The sequence below is a fragment of the Leptodactylus fuscus genome, chromosome 7 (assembly GCF_031893055.1).
Source record: "Leptodactylus fuscus isolate aLepFus1 chromosome 7, aLepFus1.hap2, whole genome shotgun sequence".
NCBI lineage: Eukaryota > Metazoa > Chordata > Amphibia > Anura > Leptodactylidae > Leptodactylus > Leptodactylus fuscus.
Window position 1 is genome coordinate 121,244,150 of NC_134271.1, and position 24,920 is coordinate 121,269,069.

The 24,920-nt window shown below is 42.8% G+C and overlaps 2 protein-coding genes across 3 annotated transcripts in view; one reads left to right on the plus strand and one right to left on the minus strand.

The window, feature by feature from the left end:
- Positions 1 to 16,166, minus strand: part of AVEN (apoptosis and caspase activation inhibitor) — a 351,487-nt gene extending 335,321 nt beyond the window's left edge. For both annotated transcript variants that reach the window (XM_075283009.1, XM_075283008.1), the window contains exon 1: positions 15,982 to 16,166. In XM_075283009.1, the coding sequence (XP_075139110.1) occupies positions 15,982 to 16,131 (150 nt within the window). In that variant the 5' untranslated portion in view covers positions 16,132 to 16,166. The remainder of the gene's footprint in view (positions 1 to 15,981) is intronic.
- CHRM5 (cholinergic receptor muscarinic 5) overlaps positions 1 to 24,640 on the plus strand; it is a 146,250-nt gene extending 121,610 nt beyond the window's left edge. The window contains exon 2 of the mRNA XM_075282995.1: positions 22,115 to 24,640. Within this exon, the coding sequence (XP_075139096.1) occupies positions 22,172 to 23,752 (1,581 nt within the window). The 5' untranslated portion in view covers positions 22,115 to 22,171 and the 3' untranslated portion in view covers positions 23,753 to 24,640. The remainder of the gene's footprint in view (positions 1 to 22,114) is intronic.
- The last annotated feature ends 280 nt before the right edge of the window (positions 24,641 to 24,920 follow it).

Here is a 24,920-nt window from a genome sequence, read left to right on the forward strand (position 1 = left end):
AAGACAAGGTCTTTTAACACTAAGATGGTTAAAAAAAATCTTTAAAATGTTGTAAAAATGTTTATTTATATCTGCAAAAATGTTTAACTTGTAATTGCCTACAAATGTCAATATTCAGGGCAAGTCATCATCCAATGTCATAACTAGAACCGTATGATGACCTACAGTAAGTATAAAGGGGCTCTATCACGGGGAAAAGTCATTTTTAACTAAGCACATCCTTGCATAGCCTTTACAAAGGCTATTCCACACCTACCTTTTGTATGTAAATCGCCTCAGTAGTTTTTGAATAAGACAGTTTGTATTCATATGCTAATTAACCTCCAGCGAACACTGGAAGTCTCATCGAGCACTCCTCTCTCTAGTATATGAATAAAAATGGGTTCATTCAAAAACTACTGAGGCGATTTACATACAAAAGGTAGGTGTGGAATAGGCTTTCTAAAGGCTATGCAAGTATATGTTTAATTAAAAAAATCACTTTCCTAATGAAAGAGCCCCTTTAAGACTGTTTTTCATACATTTAGATGTGGTATCTTATTGTTCAAGAATATTCTATTTGTTCTGTATAAAATCTAATTGATCAAAATTAAAAAAAAAATCACTATATTAAAAAAAAAAGAAATTATAAAGAAATATTAGCAACACATTATTCATGGAGATTTAAACTTTCTGCTGTTGGCTTAAAGGGAACTTGAACTCTGAAGTGCAGGCTGCATATTACACAGCAGGAGGAGCATCACAGGATGAGAGCAACGGATATTAAACAACACATGCAGGTGAAGCCCCTCTGTCTGCATGGAGGGGGCTCTGTCTGCATCCTTCAGTCTACCACCATTTACGTTCTTACTTTCATCCTATGACAGAAATGGACTGCAATAACAGTAGAGTGAACCTTAACTCGTATTTTTTCTTTAATTTAAATATTTTTAGCTTATTACAGACTTAGGAGTCCAGAGAGCGGGTCTACTCAGTGCACGTATCTCTGTATGTACACTCATAGAAGGAGGGTGGTCAATCACAAGTAAGACACACCCACTGGATTCCTTAGCAGAGGATGAGCAAGGGATGTAACTAAGTAAAAAATGAAACCCTCCTGTCCCAACTATATCTGAATCAGACCAGCTCCTGGGGTTAACATAAAGTTGGTGATGTTGCTAGAAGGACTAACGTCAGAAAAGCCCAGGGCTCCTCTTCACACATGTCCTAGGTAAGGCTACAGTTAGATTTCATGTCTGAAATACAGAATTGCCATCAATCTGAAGCAGACTGCTGTGTGAAGTAGTGACTCAAAGCTCTCGTCAAACCTCTAAAAAGGCTATTCCTGCTACTAGAACACACCAATTTCATTAATTACAACTATTCCCAGACAAATCAAGATGGTTTGGTTATTTCCATGGCACAATCCCCTAAACCAACACATAGAGATTTGGTAGATACACCCATTTACATGGTCGGTAATCCAGTTTAGTTTAAGAAATGTTATAAAATACCAAAAAGAAAATTATATATTATGGGACCAACCTGAAACAAAGTTTTTAGATTCATTGCTTCTCATATTTATGAGCCATTCACACGACCATTTGTGAAACACGTTACGTGTCCCATTTTCGGGGCGGACTATAGTCTTGTGAATGAAAGTCAAAGCATGATATTGAATTGTGATACAGTGAGCCAAAGAGATACTGCTCCAAACTTGTCGCTTTATGTGAATTCTGTAAAGGAAAGATACACATTGGCTGTTTGGGAGGTCACTGCATTACAACTCAGGCTAAATTCACATCTGCAATCGAGTTTTCATTCGGTGGGTCCCGAAACCTAATCCGCATAAAAAAAGCAGTTACCTTAGGAAATCTGTGGACCCCATAGACTATAATGGGGTCCATGTGGTTTCTGCATGAAAAGGGTTGAAAAGCACGCTTGCAACACTTCTCTCCGCATTTTTCACGCAGAGAAGTGAATGGAATAATGTGACTTCCACTGCAGGATTTCAACCCACAACAAGTCAACTATTCAGCCCGTGCAATGCAAAAAAAAAATCTACCGAATATTCTGAACCTCAACAAAAAAAAAAAAAAAAAAAAAAACGTGAGATTGTGTGTGATTTCTGCCATGGTGACTTGCAGAGGAACATGCTACAGAATTTTACTAGTAAGGATTCTGGTGAATGTTTATCCTGCCTCGAGATAGCCAAAAGTGTTTTAGCTCATGTATGTGCAGAGAAAAATGTAGCCTTAACGCCCTCTAAGGCCGGGGGCCCACGGACCGGAATTGCCACTATTTGCCCGCAGCGGAGACGCTGCGGGAAAAATTACGGCGTTATACAGTGCAGGCAAAGTGGATGGGATTCATGCGAATCCCATCCTCACTTTGCGGAAAAGATCACAGCGTGGACACGCTGCGATTTGCAAAGCCGTTGCGGCTTTACAAATCGCAGCATGCCAATTATATCTACAGAAACGCCAGTGGCTTTCCCGTAGATATAATGTTAAGAGAAAGTCCGCAGAGGAAAACTCTGTGAACTTTCTCTTAAAAGCACTGCAGAAAGAACCGTAATGAGTTCACGCAGCGGTTCTTCCTGCAGCGCTTTAGTGCTGCGGATACAGCCTGTGGGGCCTTAGCCTAATCTGGAAATCCCAAGACTGGTATCAGAAAAGTTGAATGATATTATATATATATATTGTAAGCCGATGGCTGGTCAGGTAATAGAGGGGGTGTACATCTCACCCAGACTACTCAGGTGGGGGAGATGAGAAAACTCCTTTCGTAAATGCTCAGTACTGGGCTAGATTTTTGGGAATGGCAGATAGGTTGGTAGTGGGACCTGTAATTCCACCCCCCTCCAGTCCACACTTTGGGGATGTTCTGGCAGCGACTCAGCTGCAGAGAGTCTCCTCATCAAGGAGGCTTAAGAAGTTGCTCCAGCAGCAACACTTTGGCAGACCTTGGCTGGAGAGTGAAAGAGAGGGGTCATATTTTTGGAGCTGTGCCCTGAATGATTCTACTGGCTTTTGATTTCTGTTATTCTAGGTGAGGTAACCTATTCTATGTTTAGTTAGAGCCTAGCCGGGCAGGTATTTATTTTTGTATTGTTTCCTTTTGTTGCTGCACTACCTTTTTGAGTGAAAATAAACTACTTTTGTTTTTGGACTAAAGAATCTGGACTTTTGTGTCTATGCCGCCCCACCTAGCAACCCCAGACCCTGACTATATATTATTGCCGATCTATTGTGTTGGAGATCAGGATAGTTTTATTCAGTTATCACTGGTGAACAGACCCTGGAATTGGCCCTTGACTTGAGGATTTGGCTCACTTTGATCAACCACTACTATTTTAAGTATGTAAATGAAAAGAATTCCCCCTTACATACAACATGGCAATACCAATAAGCTGCAAACTCTATTCCTAGTCACCCCATAAAGCTCTTAAATCATATAAAAGTTACATTTCTTATTCTGAATGTTCATATACAGAAACCATTTGTGCCCCTACAATATTAGTATATTCACTATTAGCTTTCTGAATACAAAACCAATCGTACTATTAAACCAATGTTCATATCGTTTTCTACAGATTTCAGCTTTAGGCAGGTTTTAACAGTTTTTATTTTGCTAATGGATAAAACTAAACCGAACGAACAAATGAGAAGTGAAAATGTTGCCAATATTTGGTGTGATCGCCCTTCAGAGAAGTGATGATATTGCCCCCGCAGTTCCCTGATCTCACCATCATCCAGCCGGTCTGGGATTACATGAAGAGAGAGAAGATTGGAGCAAACCTAAATCCACAGAAGATCTGGGCTTAGTTCGCCAAGATTTTGGAACAACCTATCTTCCAAATTCCTCCAAAAACTGTATGCAAGTGTACAGAGAAGAACGGATGGAAGGAAAAGGGCAAAAAACAAACCAAATATGTATGGGATTTAGATTACTCTTTCTGTTCTTGCATTCTGTTAATTGATTAACTAATTGTTAATTAATTCTTACTTTGCACAATCTCCCCCCCCCCCGCGCACACACACACACACACACACACTTCTATGAAACCTGTTCTACTGGAGTATAAAAAGTATTTATAGTCGGTATGGATCACAGCTTTTGTGTGCTCTCCACACCTTTTCTTGAATCCTATTTTGCTGTAGAACTTTAAAAAGCTAAAGGCTGGAATCACACAAGCAGTTTTTTTTTTTATGTAGATTGTGAGCCCCATATAGGAATCACAATGTACATTTTTTTCCTACCAGTATGTCTTTGTAGAATGGGAGGAAATCCATGCAAACATAGGGAGATTATACAAACTCCTTGCAGATGTTGTTTCTGGCAAGATTCGAACCCAGGACTCCAGCGCTGCAAGGCTGCAGCGCTAACCACTGAGCCACCATGTAGACCCTACAAACAGTTTTTGTTTCTGTCAGTTTTTATGCAGTTTTTCAAATTAAAGTACGTTTATAAGAAATGGAAAGCATGGTGGAAGGACTTCTATTTCTTCCTGCTGAATTTACTTATGGCTATGGCTCTAAAATCAGCATCAAAAACAGTGTATGTGTCTATCACCGCAGCCTCTCGCTGCAGCATTAATATCTTTATAATTATGATAAAACTTTTATATTAATCTGTAGACTACAGATTAGCGGTTCTTAACTTTATTATTATATGGGAAACTCTGAACTCCTATTTCCAATTTCTACTTTAAGGCAGGGCCCCAGGTGACATACACAGCTTTTGTTTGCGCTTTACAGTCACTGCATAGTGGATGGGATTCTAGTGACCGCTCAGCGGAAATGCTGCGCTTTCCAAAACTGTCACATTTTTGGAAATAACAGCATGTCAATTATACCTACGGAAATGCTGATGGTTTCCCTATAGGTGTAATAAACGCAGAAAGTTCACAGATGAAACCTCTGCAGACTTTCTGTAAAAAGCATTGTGGGGAAAAAACGCAATACATTTTGGTCATGGTTGTTCCCGCTTTTCTTTTTCACGGAGTACCTCCAGTTATAAACAACTTTTCATAAATGAATAGTACAAGTGAATATAAGAAACTTTGTATTATATCTTATTAAGGAGATCCATTTTCTTCACCGCTTATTAAGCTTTTCTCCTGCTCCTTATCTTACAATATATCGGTCTCCATACTCAGCCTCACACATAGACCTCTATGGAGCTGGGAGCGGCTGAATAAAATTCTCCTTCTGGCAGGTTAATTGATTATTGCCTCTTATCTACTACCTAGCAGTGTTAAAAAAGTAAGAGACAGTAGAGTGTAGCAGGGACAATTATCTCAGTGTCTTTTGTAACCCCCTCACATCTCCATAGACTAATATGAAGAAAGTAACTGCCAGAAAAGTGGAAAAGAAATCATCTGTCTTTTATAAGATATATTACAACATTTCATATATTAACCTGTAATGCGGTTTATAACTGGAGGTACACTTTATAGTAGCTTGGTGTAGGGATGGGTAAAACATTTCATAATCCACTTTAGTCTGATGTAAACGTGTTATGGTACATACAAAAATGATGGATGTTGCTGCTTTAGTCGGGGGGGGGGGGGGGCAGATTCACTTTATACAACTTACACCCACATTAAAATGTATCTCTGCAAAAATATGATGAAGTGAATCTCCGCCTTTTACTATCATGTTATTTTTAGGCTCAAAGTTCTGCTCAGATTAAACAGTTATTCTTATCTTAGTACGACACAGATGGGAATCATTTCTGCCAGTCCAGACCCCTAAGGCAGGGCATATGGGGACAGCCAAGCTGTGCTGCTCTATGCCATTTCTCTGCACCTTAACTCCCAATGAGATGAATGAGAGCTATAGAAACAGCGTAGCACAGCAGAGCTACACTGTATCCACAATTCCGCAGTTATGGATACAGTGTAGCAAACTATGCTACATTGTTTGCATAGCTCCCATTCAATTAGATGAATTAGATGCAACTCACATAGGCTACATTCTCATCTCTGAGGATTTTTTTCCTCCGTTTCAATTTAAAGACAATGGACATCTGATTGACCCCATTATAGCCGGGCTCCATGTGCGACCACCGTTTTAGTGGTCTGCCTCTCCTCCGATGGACCCGAACAATGGAAAGCCAGTGCTAATGTGAACCTAGCGTAACACTAAAGTTCAGACGCATTAATACTTCTATCCTACTTATTTACTGTTTTTATCTTTATTATCTATAGTCCAAACACCTTTGGACAATGACTCTGAACAACAGGTTTCCTCTTGTTGTGGTTGAAAGCATAGGAAAAGACGTGATGTTCAGAAGAAGAATCCGCCTTTTATATAGCACACATTAATACACAGCAAGGACTCTCTGAAGTCATTTGGATTGTGAGATAATATAAAAATCTACAGCAGAGAATTGTGCTTCAGAAACCAGGGCAGACAGCTGCTTTATTCAATGACACTGGATGAGGTATGCAGCCAGCTGCTACGGCACAAAGCTCGGCAGGTCGCTGTGGTGCTGCCGGTGCTAAAAATCTCAATGTCATGAAAGCCATGAAGCTTGAACAATGAGAAATCTGCATCCGTCAGGAGATGGTCCCTGGTGATGCAATTGGCACATAGCTCTCTGAGGCCATCTTAAGGCAAGGTTTTACTAATAACTGTGATTACAAAATTATATTTATTTAAAGTAAGGGTTTTTTTAGACAAAAAAAAAACAAAACCAGGCAGCAGGCAGGAAACCACTTTACAATCAGGCACTTGCAGGGCTCCTTCTTAATGTGTGGTCACTAATAACATCTAATTCATGCCAGAATGCAAGAGCAGAAACACACACTGGCACTTGGCACACCATAAACCTTAAAGTCAAGTACTTGCTGAATAAGGCCCAATTATACAGGCGCCCGCGATAACCAGCTCCTTAATACAGAACATGCATTCTCCTGATTGCTGGATTGTAGACCTGGTCATACAAAGCTGATTATCGGAAGCTGTCTGCATACCCGGCCACTTGTATAAAGGAGGAGGACGGCACATAATGCGCATTATCAAGTGGATTTATCAGGCGCAGTGTGTAGCAGTATAGAAGCTGGGTAAACAGTTAGATTGTGCTACATGCTTCTTGCCATAAACACCTTTATTAAATACATACTGAATATTCATTGTCTCGCTAGACAAGCGGCAGCTGGGGGGAGGGAGGTGGGGAAAAAAAAAAAAAGCAAAAAACATACTTACCTGTCCCTGGTCCCGGCTGCGACATCCCAGGTCCCTTGGCCTCAGCGATCATGAGCTATAGGAACTTCCCTGGAAGAAAACATCAGAGCAGCAGGACCAGATCAAGCTGTGAGGCACCGGAGCAACAGGGACAGGCGAGTATGTTTTTAGTTTTTGGTTTTTTTTATCCTGGACAGCCCCTATAAGGTATCAATCGTCATTTAACACGCCATTTGTACACAGCATCGTGCATTTAAAAAGCCTAAAACCCTCTGCTTATGACAGTTTATGCTAATTTTCTGGGGAAGGGTGATAAACATCTCCCAAAATGTCTTCATGCAGGGAACCCCGATGGGCAGAAGCAGTAAGCAATAAGTGTTCAAATTCCCTTCAGTGCCACAACAAGAGAAATGAAGCAATAAAGATAACCTGTCGCCACCCCCTAACTCTTTGGCTTAGCATCTTACTTGTCCGATTCCAGCGCATGCTATCTGGTGCCAGATATATCGGAGTGGCTAGTTTCAGATCAATATCCCTGCACTGACAGAAGAGCCGGCCTAACAGCTCAGTGTCATCAAAGACCACTATGGCGTTCACAAAATGGAAAAAATATTTTTAGATTAGGTATCTTTGCGTCTGAAAATGCCAAATGACCATATGTTTTACATTTTTTTTTATTCATCATACCCTCTCCCCCCCCGGGGTCTGATCACTAATTCAATACACTGCAATGCTAATGCATTGCAATGTATTGAGAAATACCTAAACTTCTATCAGCCTGGGGATAGACTAGATCTGCTGACAAGCCTGGGGAGCCTTCAATAGTAACAGAACACTGTCCCTGGATCTCATTCTGGGGGCCGGTGATCACCCCAAAATGGCACTGTGTCCATCTTTGACCAAGGTTTTAGTAGGGATAACGCCCGCAGCTCTGGCAGCTGTTCAGCTCCTAAGCAGCCGCCATATTTAAAGACCAAAAATCCTCTGTAACAGTACAGTGGATGTCAAGAAGGGGTTAAAACAGCTGATGTGTGGGGTGCAGAGAGTGGGACCACAGATCGGATATTAACTGCTTACCCTGACAATATTCTGATAACAATGAACATCTTTAAGGATTAAAAACAGTTGACCTTGAATCCAGCAATCGAAGCAGCAATTAAGTTGAATGTATTAGAGTAAAATATAAATGCTCAGCAAACCCCATCATAAGACGACTGCGTTCAGCAAGAACCCCACAGGACCGCTGCCCAGATACTGCTCATCAGCAAGCTATGCAACTCTAAGTCTATGTTGACAACACATTCACACCTTATATGTTAGACATATACTACTACTACTACTACTAATACTACTGGTGTAAAGATAAAACCATATCTAATTATATAATATAAATAAATATATATATATATAGCCCCAACCCCCCTACCTGTATTCTGACACACACATATATATATTACTAGCTGGTACCCGCGACTTCGTCTGCGGTGATTGTAGCAGTGGGTATATACAGGCATGGGTAAGGTTTTCGTACTGTGTATAAGGGATGGGATATGAAATGTAACTTTGTATCTTGTTTTTGCTGTAATTCAGAGAATACGTGAGACTTTTGTGTTGAAGTTACTTTGTATTTGAGCTGCTATATATACGGTGTTGTGAGAAACTTTACATAGTGACTTTAAGACAGAGGGATTTGAAGTTAACCCTTTCCCGCCGATGGCATTTTTTGATTTTCGTTTTTCATTCTTGACTCCTCTCTTTTTAAACCCCATAACTTTTTTATTTCTCCGCTCCCAGAGCCATATGAGGTCTTAATTTTTGTGGGACAAATTTTTCTTCATGATGCTTCAATTATTTAGTCTATATAATGTACTGGGAAGCAGGGAAAAAATTCAGAATGGGGTGGATTTGAAGAAAAAAATGCATTTCTGCGACATTCTTACGGGCTTTGGTTTTACGGCGTTCACTGTGCAACCAAAATGACATGTCTCCTGTATTCTGTGTTTCGTTACGATGCTAGGGATACCAAATTTATATGGTTTTATTTACATTTTGACCCCTTTAAAAAAAATCCAAAACCGTGTTAAAAATTTTTTTTTTTTTTTTTTTGGAAAAGTCGCCATATTCCGACAGCCGTAACTTTTTTATACGTGCGTGTACGGGGATGTATAGGGCGTCTTTTTTTTACGGGGCCGGGTGTACTTTGTAGTTCTACCATTTTCGGGAAATGTTATTGCTTTGATCACTTTTTTATTCAAATTTTTATCAGAATCAAAACAGTGAAAAAACGGCGGTTTGGCACTTTTGACCATTTTTCCCGCTACGGCGTTTACCGAACAGGAAAAATATTTGTATAGCTTTGTAGAGCGGGCGATTTCGGACGCGGGGATACCTAACATGTATGTGTTTCACAGTTTTTAACTACTTTTATATGTGTTCTAGGGAAAGGGGGGGTGATTTGAATTTTTAATCCTTTTTATTTGTTTTTATATTTTTTTTACTTTTTTTAAACTTTTTTTTTTGCATTTATTAGACCGCCTAGGGGTATTGACATGGGTGGGCGGTGTTGCGGATTGTCAGATCGGTGGGGGTCGGCAAACATGGCTGCTCCGGAGCGTTAAAGAGCGCCTCCTGGAGTATTGTTAAGGTGAGGGGCAAAGTGGTAAAGTCTATGTATATGAGATTGTGTGGGGTTAGGGGCGAGGCTGCAGAGGGCAATATGAATTTTGGGGCTTGCTATGGTCCAAATTGTGTGAGATTGCAGAGATGGTGGTGTGAGTTTGGGTTTTGTGGGGGTCCTGGCACAAACGTATGTGCGCTATTGTGACGAAAAGTAGCCTATTGCGCAATCGGGTGTAGTGACTACGTTTGTGGAAAATTTCAGCCAAATCGGTCGAGCGGGTTTTGCGTGATTGAGGAACAAACATCCGAACATCCAAACTCACAAACCCACAAACATTCACATTTATAATATTAATAGGATATATATATATATATATATATATATATATATATATATATATATATATATATACACACACACACAGGCAGACATATTGATTAGACACTACAGCTCACATTTTTCTTAGAGACTACTTTTGGGTAGAATACCTCTTGGTACATGGACCCATTATAGTGAAAGGGCCATTCTTATATCTATTTTTTTTTCACAGACTGAGAGACACTGGGAATAAAAAATGTGACATGCACTATTTTCTTCTATGTTTTCTCTACACATCCATTTTTCACATACTCATTGTTAGTTGATGATGACAAAAAAAAAAAAAAAAAATGACATCATCTGTAATAAATCTAGCAGACTGTGGCCCAGACTGACATAGAGCTTGTAGACTGTACCAGCATTAATACAATTACCACACTTACAAAAGAACCTGTTTTTTTATTTTCTCTAATGCATCTAAAATGAAAAATACAAGACCTTTACAAATAGCCTTGGCTGAAAATGTTTCCACTGTGTACAGTGTAATCCTGCACTTATATTCTGTTTCATCTGACACCTATATTTGATAGCCCATGTTCACACCTGCGCTCAGGTTTCTGTTCCTTTTCCGGTCCGCTTAAACTATAATGGGATCCGCTGGGTCTCCACTTAAAAAATGCAGAGAGAAAAGTCCTCTTTGCAGGAAACCTAGCACAAGCGTGAGTCCAGGCTCAGCAAGAATAGGAAACAAATAGAAGGGAATGGGACTGCAAGGTAAGACAGCTCAGGGTTTGTGTAAAGTCTGTTAGGGTATGTTTAACCCCTTCCTGCCAAAGGTGTTTTTCGATTTTTTTGTTTTTGACTCCTGGACTTCCAAACCTCATATGGATGGATTCACATTCCATAAAAGAAGGTGCCACATATCCACTTAAAATCGGCAAAAAGAAAAGTACTGCAAGGTGGACTTTTCTCTCGCTGGTTTCTATATAAAACCGGCAGACATGTGGTGGACACCCAGCAGACCCCATTATAGTCTATAGTCTGCAGTTTTCATGTGTAACCACTTTTTAAGCAGACAGGGTCTCAGCGATTTTTTTTCCCGCTAGGGGGCTTGAACCTGCATTCTTGTCAGTCATAGCCCAGCCTCAATAGCTATATTACTATGACAGTCCTGGGAGCCTTCAGAAGACAGCTGTCATTGTAACAAGGTGGCCTCCGCAATCTCACTGCACAGACGCCATCCTACACCAACAAAGATACAGGGTCGGTTTGGTTTTTTTTCTACTTTAGGGAGCTACATTGCATTAGCTCCAGATCTCCACTGTACAATACAGCGGAGACCCAGTAACTATGGCAGCCATCGTTAAAAACCTGACATCTGCCATAATAGTACGATGTATGTCGGGAAGGGGTTAAGACAAGAAATTTAGCAGTAATTTTGAGGTAGATTCCGCCACTAAATCAGCACCAAATTTTGACCTCCTATTGTTTTCAATGGAAGGCAGAGATCAAAGCAGGACATTGAAAAAACATAAGTGTCCTTATCAATCTTGCTGCAGATTCTGCAGCCGAACTCATGGCGCAAGACAGTCGGCTGACCTACCCCATTCATCTGGGGCTGATCAGCAACTGAAAACCGCAGCCACGTGGAAGCTGAAAGCCAAAAATGTCATTTTCATTATCTGCTGTCTGAACAGGCCTTTACCTTGGGGGAAAAAAGGGTCTGCACAAGAGCTGCAGATACAGCACAACAGGAATTTGTAATCGATGCCTCATTTTTCAATGTAAAAGCACTTGGACAATAAAAATGGTCTTTGGTGCTTATGTTCTGCACAAAGTCAAAAAGCAACAGGAAAGAAACAAGATGCTACAATAGGGAATTTACATTGTCAGCCCTATTTGAGACAGTAATAATAGCAGAAGGCTTTGCCTCATAAAATACATTGAGAGAACATAACTGGGATATATCATCAGTATCTAACTAGTGAGGGTCCCACTGCTGTACCCCCAGATGATCACCAGAATGCAGCGGTGCTTGAAAAAAAACATGTCATTGCAACTTCTGGTGGCTTCATTGTCAGCCACTGAACATCACTATACATAATAATACATCATCAATGCCTGTCATAAGACAACGGCTTAACTTAACAGGAAACAATTTAGCTTTTGTGCGTTTTGACATATATAATATTATTCCTAATGTGGATCCTCAAAATCACTGCAACTGACTATTACAGAACAGGAGGTAAATGCTGGACAACAGTGACCTCTAGTGGAGAAAAACTGATAGAACCACAAGCAATGCCCTGGAATGCTAATATACAATAGTAAGCCATAGCTCACATGTATTATCTATGTAACAAGTGGCTTTCAGACCATATTGAGGATTTACAAGAAGTTATTACCACAAACACCCATCTTAAGTGTGGAAGTACTCCGATGCCATGTAAAACTGCAAGAAATGTGGGGGGAAAAAAGCCATGAAAAATATCCTTAGCTGTTTTCACAGATCCATCACAGACTTCAGCCTATTGAAGGATGCGGGAAAACAGACAAAATCAGGACATGTCCTATTTTTATTGATGGTGCATTAAAATGGTCCAAACCTGTGACTAGGTGCACTAAGAATTGGTAGACTGTTACCACCTGCTCCAGTGGATAGTGCACCTCATTTATGACATGGCGCACGCCTCCTCAGATATGAACAGTACCCTCCATTGGGCCATACACCCGGTGTGAAATCTACTAGATTTCCAGCATCATTTATGCCAGTCTTCAGGCATAAATTAAAGAAAAAAAAAAAACATCACATGGTTTTGTCCCCAGCATATGCTTTGTGGGTGGCCAAAAAACCATGAGGCCTTGCTGCTGATTTACTACAGGACCAGCCTAATGTCTTCTAATCATATTTTGTCACTGATGTTATGAGGTCGCCCTCTGCTGGATACACTATAGAACTTCTGTTGCCACAGTTTATAAGGCAACACTCTGCTGCCACTACTGGTCACAGGGGCACTTGAGACTGTTTATGAGGAGGCCCTTGTTCAGCTCCTCTCATAAATAGGCCACCATATGGCACTAGTAATTATTGGTAGCACTGACTGTATATAGGCTGGCACTAATGTGTGTTAGTGAATGAAGCTGCCACTTATGTAGGGTGTCCTGTGTCTCTCGGCTGCCACTGTTATGTAGGGTGCCCTGCGTCTCTCGGCTGCCACTGTTATGTAGGGTGCCCTATGTCTCTAGGCTGCCACTGTTATGTAGGGTGTCCTGTGTCTCTCGGCTGCCACTGTTATGTAGGGTGCCCTGCGTCTCTAGGCTGCCACTGTTATGTAGGGTGTCCTGTGTCTCTAGGCTGACACTTATGTAGGGTGCCCTATGTCTCTAGGCTGCCACTGTTATGTAGGGTATCCTGTGTCTCTCGGCTGCCACTGTTATGTAGGGTGCCCTGTGTCTCTAGGCTGCCACTGTTATGTAGGGTGCCCTGTGTCTCTCGGCTGCCACTGTTATGTAGGGTGCCCTGTGTCTCTCGGCTGCCACTGTTATGTAGGGTGCCCTGTGTCTCTCGGCTGCCACTGTTATGTAGGGTGCCCTATGTCTCTAGGCTGCCACTGTTATGTAGGATGCCCTGTGTCTCTAGGCTGCCACTGTTATGTAGGGTGCCCTGTGTCTCTCGGCTGCCACTGTTATGTAGGGTGCCCTGTGTCTCTCGGCTGCCACTGTTATGTAGGGTGCCCTGTGTCTCTCGGCTGCCACTGTTATGTAGGGTGCCCTGTGTCTCTAGGCTGCCACTGTTATGTAGGGTGCCCTGTGTCTCTCGGCTGCCACTGTTATGTAGGGTGCCCTGTGTCTCTCGGCTGCCACTGTTATGTAGGGTGCCCTGTGTCTCTCGGCTGCCACTGTTATGTAGGGTGCCCTGTGTCTCTCCGCTGCCACTGTTATGTAGGGTGCCCTGTGTCTCTCGGCTGCCACTGTTATGTAGGGTGCCCTGTGTCTCTCGGCTGCCACTTATGTAGGGTGCCCTGTGTCTCTCCGCTGCCACTGTTATGTAGGGTGCCCTGTGTCTCTCGGCTGCCACTGTTATGTAGGGTGCCCTGTGTCTCTCGGCTGCCACTGTTATGTAGGGTGCCCTGTGTCTCTCCGCTGCCACTGTTATGTAGGGTGCCCTGCGTCTCTAGGCTGACACTGTTATGTAGGGTGCCCTGTGTCTCTCCGCTGCCACTGTTATGTAGGGTGCCCTGTGTCTCTCCGCTGCCACTGTTATGTAGGGTGCCCTGCGTCTCTAGGCTGACACTGTTATGTAGGGTGCCCTGCGTCTCTAGGCTGCCACTGTTATGTAGGGTGCCCTGCGTCTCTAGGCTGACACTGTTATGTAGGGTGCCCTGTGTCTCTCAGCTGCCACTGTTATGTAGGGTGCCCTGTGTCTCTCGGCTGCCACTGTTATGTAGGGTGCCCTGTGTCTCTCGGCTGCCACTGTTATGTAGGGTGCCCTGTGTCTCTCAGCTGCCACTGTTATGTAGGGTGCCCTGCGTCTCTCAGCTGCCACTGTTATGTAGGGTGCCCTGTGTCTCTCGGCTGCCACTGTTATGTAGGGTGCCCTGTGTCTTTTCATTGCTAGTTATGTAGGGTGTCTTGCAGTTTGGTTTATGAGGATGCACTTGACTGATAAAACTATTTATTTGAGGTTTTGCTGTCACTACCTATGAAGAATCGCTCGTGTCATTACTGCTTATTTCCCCATGGTGGGACTATTAAAGGATTATCTTATCTTATTAGTAGAGCATTAGCATGGAAGCTGTCACTAGTGTATACCAGGGGAACTCTGCTGGCACTGTGTATGAGGCAATCCACTATCATATACGATCCAAGACTATCCAATAAAAATATTGTTTATTTAGGCTTATGCCAGTACAATAGTTTATGAGGGGTCCTCTGGTCACACTGTAGTTTATGAGGGGCCCTCCAGACATGCTATAGTTTATGAGGGGGCCCTTCGGTCACATTATAGACAATGAGGGGTCCTCCGGTCACACTATAGTTCATGAGGGGCTCTCTGGTCACACTGTAGTTTATGAAGGGCCTGTGTGTTCTGAGGAGATAATGGTGACTGTACATCCCTGCTCTGTATAATACACCTCAGCCCTGTTCCTCTCAGGCAGCACACTGTGCTCTCCCCACCCGTACGCGGCACACTGTGCTCTCCCCACCCGTACGCGGCACACTGTGCTCTCCCCACCCGTACGCGGCACACTGTGCTCTCCCCACCCGTACGCGGCACACTGTGCTCTCCCCACCCGTACGCGGCACACTGTGCTCTCCCCACCCGTACGCGGCACACTGTGCTCTCCCCACCCGTACGCGGCACACTGTGCTCTCCCCACCCGTACGCGGCACACTGTGCTCTCCCCACCCGTACGCGGCACACTGTGCTCTCCCCACCCGTACGCGGCACACTGTGCTCTCCCCACCCGTACGCGGCACACTGTGCTCTCCCCACCCGTACGCGGCACACTGTAGTCTCCCCACCCGTACGCGGCACACTGTGCTCTCCCCACCCGTACGCGGCACACTGTGCTCTCCCCACCTGTACGCGGCACACTGTGCTCTCCCCACCTGTACGCGGCACACTGTGCTCTCCCCAGCTGTACGCAGCACACTATACACTGCAGGCAGAAATGGCGCCAATTCTTAGCTGTTACTGAAAACAACGCTTAAAAGCCGCAGAGGTGTGACCGGAGCCTATTGTGAACCAGACAATCTTCCATCATGTCCTGCACATTAGAGAATAGCTGACACTACAGTCACTGTCACACGGCGGCTCCACCGCGGGATACTCCAGTCAGGATAAGCCCCTCCCCTCCAGGTCCTCACCTCCTTCTCCGGCTCCACGGGGCTCCTGCGGTCCCTTGTAAAGTCCCGGTGCCCTCTATGGACATATTCTCTGTCCCCTCCTGAGCCGCGGCCCCTGTATGGTCTCCGACCACCGCCACCTCTCCGGTGTTTACCACGGCCACGATCCATCTTCTCAGGGAAGATACAAGTCACCAGTGAGCTAAAGGACCTGTGATGATGTCATAATCACGTGATCAGACACGTGTATGGAAGGGCCGGGCTAAGAATGTGCAGCTCGAGGTGTCAGGGACTACTGCACATGTTATACACAGCCCTGCAACATGCATGTCCGCTATACACAGGGCTACACTGTATTGTGTATGACATACACAACTCTGCATCACGTGTGCACAGATCTACACTGTGATTCACACACACACAACCCTGCATCATGTATGCGAGCTATACACACACAACACTGAATCATGTATGCTAGCTATACACATACACACAACACTGAATCATGTATGCTAGCTACACCTGACACACACACAACTCTGCATCATGTATGCTAGCTATACACCTGACCTGACACACACAACTCTGCATCATGTATGCTAGCTACACACCTGGCACACACACAACTCTGCATCATGTATGCTAGCTACCAGTGGCACACACACAACTCTGCATCATGTATGCTAGCTACACACCTGACACACACACAACTCTCCATCATGTACCCTAGCTACACACCTGACACACACACACAACTCTGCATCTTGTATGCTAGCTACACACCTGTCACACACACAACTCTGCATTTTGTATGCTAGCTACACACCTGACGCACACACAACTCTGCATCTTGTATGCTAGCTACACACCTGACGCACACACAACTCTGCATCTTGTATGCTAACTACACATCTGACGCACACACAACTCTGCATCTTGTATGCTAGCTACACACCTGACGCACACACAACTCTGCATCATGCTAGCTACTCAAAACTCTGCATCATGTATGCTAGCAACACAACTCTGCATCATGTATGCTAGCTACACACACACAACTACATCAGGACAGATCCTAGTGGACACAAAGCACAGGATCCAGATTGGGTAATACTAGTGTGTCCTGGAGAGCTTGGTAGGATTCTCGTGGGCAAATGGCTTGGTGGCCCTTAAGTATGTATACTATGCGTGAAGCATGCTAAAGTGTGTCTTGAGAAACAAGGGTCTTTTAGTCCACTAGGATTCAGACGTTCCCCTTTTCAGAGGAGGTGTAGCTGATAAGGTCAAAGTCGTGTTTATGACTAATTGACCAATAATCCTGGGTAACTGTTGTTGTCCTAATTGATACGAGTTAAAGAGGACCTCTCATGGGTTTGGGCACAGGCAATTCTATATACTGCTGGAAAGCCGACAGTGCATAATTCAGCACACTGTCAGCTTTCCCGATCTGTGCTCTGAGTAAAGAGGTATCGGTACCGTAGCTGTTCACAGTCAGAAGGGCGTTCCTGACAGTCTGTCAGGAGCGTCCTTCTCCACAGTAGCGCCAATAGCACTGTACTGTGTGAGCGGGGAGGAATGCCCCCTCCCTCTGCTCACAGTGCTCGTCCATAGACAAGTACTATCAGGAGGGGAGGGGGGTGTTCCTCCCCGCTCACACAGTACAGCACGATAGGCGTTGCTGTGGAGAAGGACGTTCCTGACAGACTGTCAGGAACACCCTTATGACTGTGAAGAGCTACAGTACCGATAGCTCTTTACCCGGGGCACAGATCGGGAAAGCGGACAGTGCGCTGAATCTCAATCAAACAGAAAATGTTTAAGCAGTTCCATATATAACCAGCTAGTCCCGGTTCCTGCGTGGTAACCTTAGGGAACTGTCTTTTTGTAGCAAGCCAAGCATTTGGTTTTCTTGCACCCATTCTGGATATAGGCGCCATCTTGTCATATAACATTATACCAGTTTCAAGCATAAGCGACTATATCTATCATTCAGCTTTAAAAGATAACAATGTTTTTCATACATTACATGATTATAACCTTCACATAACCACTAAATAATATACTTGTAGAGCATTTGACTTCAAGGGTTTATCCAGGACTTTGATCTTGATGGCCTATTTCAGACTCCAGGCATCTTCGCCTGAAGGGGCAGCAATCTCTCTTCACTGATGACCAAGCACAGCACTGTACATTTGGTAGTGGCTGTCTCTGGTATTGCAGCTCATGTCCCATTTGCTAGTCTGTACAGAATCTTCCGTGAAGCCACATGTGGCACAATGCCAGAGACCAGGCTGCTTGACAACACCAAACCTCATAGATTGTAGAAAGGGGTGATATCTTTAGAATCTCTCAGTAGTGCAGCCTCAAGCTTATGGGCCTGTAATTTCACTATTTCATGCCTCAACAAAAAAAGCAAGACATTAGAAAAAGGCTAATATTTGATGAATACTAAAGAACATACAATTGTACATTACCTATTATCTTGTGGACAAGAAATCTTCAGGACCCACAACTTAGATATTTGCTCTTTGTTATCCAGGTGCTGCATATCAAAGAGCGAATGATTGGTGCTCTCTTATCAAGTTGTAAACTTACCAGCCAAGTACAGTCAGACAAGCCATGATGCTGAGCTGTAAAGAACGCCCCCAGTACTCGTCTGTGGATGAGTACTGGGGAAGGGGGCGCTCATTATATGGCATCCCAGCGAGATGCTGAGACAATCACTGGCGCGGTAGGAGGAACAAGTTCAGCGTCAGGCCAGCTTGACAGCTGCTGAAACGCAGGAGCAGGCAGATCATTGACGCCAACAACACGCTCATTATATGGCGTCACAGACAGCTGCTGAGATGCCGGAACAATCACAGGCAAGGCGCGAGGAACAAGCAGCAGGACAGCTTGAGAGCTGCCAAAACACTAGAGCAGGTGAATCATCGATGGCAGCAATTTGCTGAATATAGGCGAATCATCGACGCCAAAAACTCGCAGACTAAGTTGCGGGCAGAGGCTAGTTGAGTTTATATGTGTGTGTATGCAGTGTAGCAGCACTATATGTACATGTACGGGGCACTACACTGAATCTTTGCCCTGGGTAAAGACGTGCCTGGCTAGTACTGTGCAACCAGGAAGGGGAATAAAGGATATTGTTATGTATTTAGTAGCTTTGATTATAAGAGGCCACAATAATCATACTCATTAATAGAAGGTTAATATGATGCCATAGAAAGGAGTAAGTACTCCGACTGACAAATGGAGATCGAAGATCATTTAACTACATTTGCTGTACAATCTCTGACTGCATAAAGTGTTTTACAGTAAAACAGAAAGACCATAAACCTTTATTGAGTGTTTACTTTCTAATTGATAGTGTGATATAGAGTCATACACCTATGCTTGACATGCGGCCTGTTTGCATACTTAGAGACAAGTGATCTTCCTTCCAGCTGTGACTCATATAGCACCCACAGTACTGCAAATCCCTATTCCTACTTATCTCCATTGTAAATAAGGTAATTTTTCACGACAACAGACAATACATCATCCTCAGACAGCACATTATCAATGCGTTAAGTGGGTATTCCCTGTATATGGATCATTTACCATTTATCTGCAGGAGATAACAGTTTGCTCTGCTTTTATGCTTGCTTTCTCTGCAAATGGTGCATCAGTAATGGACTGTGTGTGGGTGGATATTCTCACTGTCCCTCCCTTACAAAACATACAATTGCTATGGTAAAGCCAGGGTCATCGAAAAAGAGGAGGCCTCTTTAAAGTTTAGAGATCACCTAGCGCTGCAGGAGTTAGGAAAAATCGGTGAAGATGAAGGACGGTGTTGCTTACAAGGGGACATCTATTAAGGTGAGGCAATGAAAGCTTTCCTCGTCCCCCAAAAGAAATATATTGGTTATTATCCAATCTTCTATTCTATAGATTATTGTGTAAACAGGGATAGGAGAAATAATTCAGTATTTAAGTACCAAACAATTTCCAAAATTGTACGACATCTTCAGAAATTGTTTGGTACTTATATACTGAATTATTTTACTAGAGTATGTACGGAGTAGCACATGGTATAGAAATGGCATTAATACATGTAATTTAATTTTTAAATGTATTGATACTGAAGTTACCAAGTAGGTGGCTGGTACATAAGTACAATGCTAGGACAGCGAAATCCTTTCAGATATATAGATTTTTTTTTTTTTAACGACTATCCATCACTAATGTGTTCTTCGGTGTCTAATTTTTTTCTGTCTCTGTGATCTAATATATTTGCCAAAGTTTGGGTCAGTGTTTGTATAGAGCAGGAGTCAACACCCAAGGCATATATCTACCTAGCACAGGACTCTCCGCTGCTCCAAGTAGCAATCTTTCTCTAATGGACCATGCAAATACAGTCGGAGGGGAGAATGTACTAGGGGCAAGTATGTGGCATGATGCCTTAGTGTCGGGGCAAGTACCCTAGTCAGAGGACAGCAAATGCTTGTGCAAACTATAATATGGCAACTAAACTTGCCTTAATTCATGAGGGGCATCCTCTGCCCCCCACAAAGCAGACTACTCTTAGCCCAATGTTTAATCCAAAATGTATCAACTAAATAGGAATAATTTTGCTAGAAATAATAACGGACAAGGATCACATTGCAATTTAAGTTTAACTTTTTATTGTTTGTGTTATATGACTTTCATATAGGGGGGGGTCGACACCCTTACTATTATCACATGACACACAGACTATTTAATCTTTGATTTTCTTTTCAAAATCGGCACCACAGACAAAAAAGGTTGCTGACATGATACAGAATTGTGCAAGATCCCTTTACCAAACACTATTTATGGCTGCAGAGACTGGGGGAGTCATGTTTGCGTTCACATGTTAATCGGTGAATGTATTATCCACGAAGATCTAAAGACATGCCATATGCTACAAGCGTAAAGGATACCGATCATTCGTACAGATATTGCAACTGGGGTCAACACGGTGGCTCAGTGGTTAGCACTGCAGCCTTGCAGCGGTGGAGTCCTGGGTTTGAATCCTGCCAAGGACAACATCTGCAAGGATTTTGTATGTTCTCCCCGTGTTTGCATGGATTTCCTCCCATTCTACAAAGACATACTGATAGGAAAAAAAATCGTACAATAACAAAACAGATATTGCAACCTGTCGTAAGTTTTAATTTGTGGGGGTCGAGTTGCGGAGAACCCACCAATCAAATAATAAAATGTAGGAGCAAAAGTGCGTAGCTGAATACCTTGCCCTTTTCTTTTTGTTCTTCTTTAGACTAAGGCCTCAAGTAATGAGCCACAGCCAAAAAGCGCTGCTGAAAAGACTTTCCGGAAACGCATCACGTTTTTTCTGCAGGTATTTTGCAGACAGTCCATAGGTATAATTGACATGCTGCGATTTACCAAAACACTATGGTTTTTTAAATCACTGCAGAATTTTTTCTGCAATGTGTGTATGGGATTAGCCAAAATCTCATCTACTTTGCAGGTACTGTAAAATGCCACATTTTTTGCAGCAGCAGCGTTTCCACTGGCGTAACTCAGCTTTTTGAATCAGCAGTGTATTTTCTTTGACTTTCTGTGAGCCCATTCACTGCTTGCTCACCTGTCCTAGAAGATGAGCAGAGCTGAACAAACACAAAAGGGGCACAGCACTCACCTCCGGGCTCCTACCCTTTCATTTTAGCAATAGATAGGGAGCTTAGCACCGGAAACAACAGCTATTGAAACCTGTGACATGTCATCATATAAAAGAACCCTTTAAATATACATTGGTTCCTCTCCCAGGGTAAGCGAGAACTCAGCCTAGTATATTTCAAAATATCTAATGTCTTTTCAAAGCAACTGTATGCTTATCTTGCCTTGCAAAATAATTTAATATAAGATTCGCAGCCGTTATGTTGCATCATGTATTCTTAGATATATATATACAAGTGAAATATATAGTCTGCAGAGTGCATTGTAATCAACACGTAATCCACGTAATAAAGTGTATTATTACACCAATAAAGCTGCATATATTATATACAATACTGAGTATGTTTTATAAAAGTCTGTATTATAACAATGGCATAAAAAGTAAAATTATGAAAAGTACATTAATATTGTATTCCTAACCTAAATATATTAAACATGTGTCTTCTCATTTCAGAGCCTGCGCAGCTGTATATTGGTGTCCACATCTTTAGGATCCCTGAAAATCAGGAACATGGAACCAAACGCTACTTCCTTAAGTCAGACCAATGGGACAAACTCCATGGACAAAGCCCACAGCCTTTGGGAAGTTATCACTATCGCCACAGTCAGCGCAGTTGTCAGTCTGATAACAATAGTAGGCAATATTCTTGTGATGGTTTCCTTCAAGGTAAACAGTCAGCTGAAGACTGTGAACAATTATTACCTTCTGAGTTTGGCCTGCGCGGACCTTATCATTGGCATCTTCTCAATGAATCTCTACACGTCTTACATTTTAATCGGACAGTGGTCCTTGGGTAGCTTAGCATGTGATCTTTGGCTTGCTCTGGATTATGTGGCCAGTAACGCTTCTGTAATGAACCTGTTGGTTATTAGTTTTGACAGGTACTTTTCAATAACACGACCACTAACTTACAGGGCGAAACGTACACCTAAAAGGGCTGGGATCATGATTGGACTGGCTTGGTTTATTTCCTTCATTCTGTGGGCTCCAGCAATCCTCTGCTGGCAATATTTTGTTGGGGAGCGCACAGTACCCCCTCACGAATGTCAGATACAGTTTCTCTATGAACCAATAATCACCTTTGGAACGGCCATTGCTGCCTTTTACATCCCAGTGTCTGTCATGACCATTTTATACTGCCGTATCTATAAGGAAACAGAAAAACGCACCAAAGATCTGGCTGAGCTGCAGGGTTCGGAGTCAGTGGCTGATTTTGAGATGATGAGGCCACAGGGGGCTCTGCTAAAATCCTGTTTCAGCTGCAAACAGCAAACACTCACCAAAAGAGAACGGTGCCAGGCCTCATGGTCATCATCCAGTCGCAGTACCTCTGCTACAGTCAAGATCTCCCACAGTCCCAACATCTGCAACGAGTGGGCTAAAGAGGACCAGCTGACTACTTGCAGCAGCTACCCCTCTTCAGATGATGAGGACAAGCAAGCTAAGGAAGCTGTCTTCCAGGGTGCCTATAAGAACCAAACCGCAGCTCAAAAGGAAGAAGAAACCAAGCATATTCTCACAAAAGAGCAACCGGTGCTAAATGATTATGATAATGAAAGATTTTTCTTAACACCAGGTAAAAGTCAAGCACAAAAGAGTCAAAAATGTGTGTCTTACAAATTTAGAATTGTCGTGAATGATGATGGATCTCAGGAGGTCAATAACGGGTGCCGAAAAGTCAAGATCACTCCTTGCTCGTCTATGTCCAAAGGACACTCTTTAAGAAGCATGGATCCAAGCTTCAGTAATCATATGACCAAGCGCAAGAGGATGGTTCTTATCAAAGAGCGCAAAGCAGCGCAAACACTAAGTGCTATTCTCCTAGCTTTTATCATCACGTGGACTCCTTACAACATTATGGTTCTGGTTTCGACCTTCTGCTCCAACTGCATCCCATCCACACTGTGGCACCTGGGCTACTGGTTGTGCTACGTCAATAGTACGGTCAACCCAATTTGCTATGCTCTTTGCAACAAAACCTTTCGTAAGACTTTTAAAATGCTGCTGCTATGTCGTTGGAAAAAAAAAAGCGTGGAGGAGAAACTGTATTGGTATGGACAACATCCTCCAAGTCATAACAAGCTGCCTTGAAAGCAGTACAATAAAGCAAGTATTATGGCCAGAGCTGGGGATTGATGGTGCAGTCAACATCATAGCAGGACTGGGGACTATTGAACGGCTAGTACGATGTCGTAGAAAAGCACTCCCCCCCCTCCCCCCTTTATAAATGCTGTGTTGACTGTTGACCACATTGCTGTGTTTAGCCAATGCTGTGTCTGCATTTGTGGTGAACAGTGGAAATTATACGCCCTAACAAAATCACTGTTTGCCCATCTCTTCCTACAAGCTCAATGGTCTCTAATGCCTTTTCGATATGGGTCTTGTTTTGAGTGCCGCTGCATGCTGGTGGCTTCAAGAAAACTCCTTAAGTGAAATATATGGAATAAGTGCACCAGAAACAGACGTGAGCTTTCCTAAAGCAAAGCTCCAGCCTTTCATAGAGTTAGGAAGCCTATCAATTGTTATCATGTTACTGTGCGAACAGTGGGATTCAGTCATTGTGAGTGCGACACATGATATGCTGCTTTTATTATGATGACTTCTTAATATTTGATGTTGTACAGTCAAGAGCAGTTCTAGATAAGCAACTGGGATTTGTTCTCTTACATTAATTTGATATCAGTGGCAAAGTGTCAAATGTTCTAAGGACTGAAATGTCCTTACATTGTATTAACGAAAACAAAAAAAATAAGAAACAAACGCTAAAAATGTTACCGTTCTCTTGTATGGTGGGAAGTGACAAATTTGTACCTGTCCAGTAATACTCACGTAAAGTTTGTTTCCTGTTCTCTGTTTATGTTTACATGTATCCCAACTTTAAGTTTGCTTTATTGGGGTCAGTATAAAGTAATGCATCAATGTAACTGACTTAAGACGATTTATGGATTAAGAGCTTGATATAGTAAACAACAAATTGAACCACTGGTATGTCCATTATTAAAGCAGTACAATGTTTTCTAGCACTTCCAATTTTTTGCATACAAAGGGAACCTTCACCAAAAGTTATTTCATTTCCTTGACATGTAGACTACTATGTATCTTATTACCTTATTGGCACATATAGCCTTACCACTCATACCATAGCTTTTTGAACAGAACAAAGTTAGAATGTTAAAGGGAACCTATCGTATCAAAAATACAGTCCAGTCTGCCGGCAGCATGTTATAGAGCAGGAGGAGATATTCAGATTGATGGATTG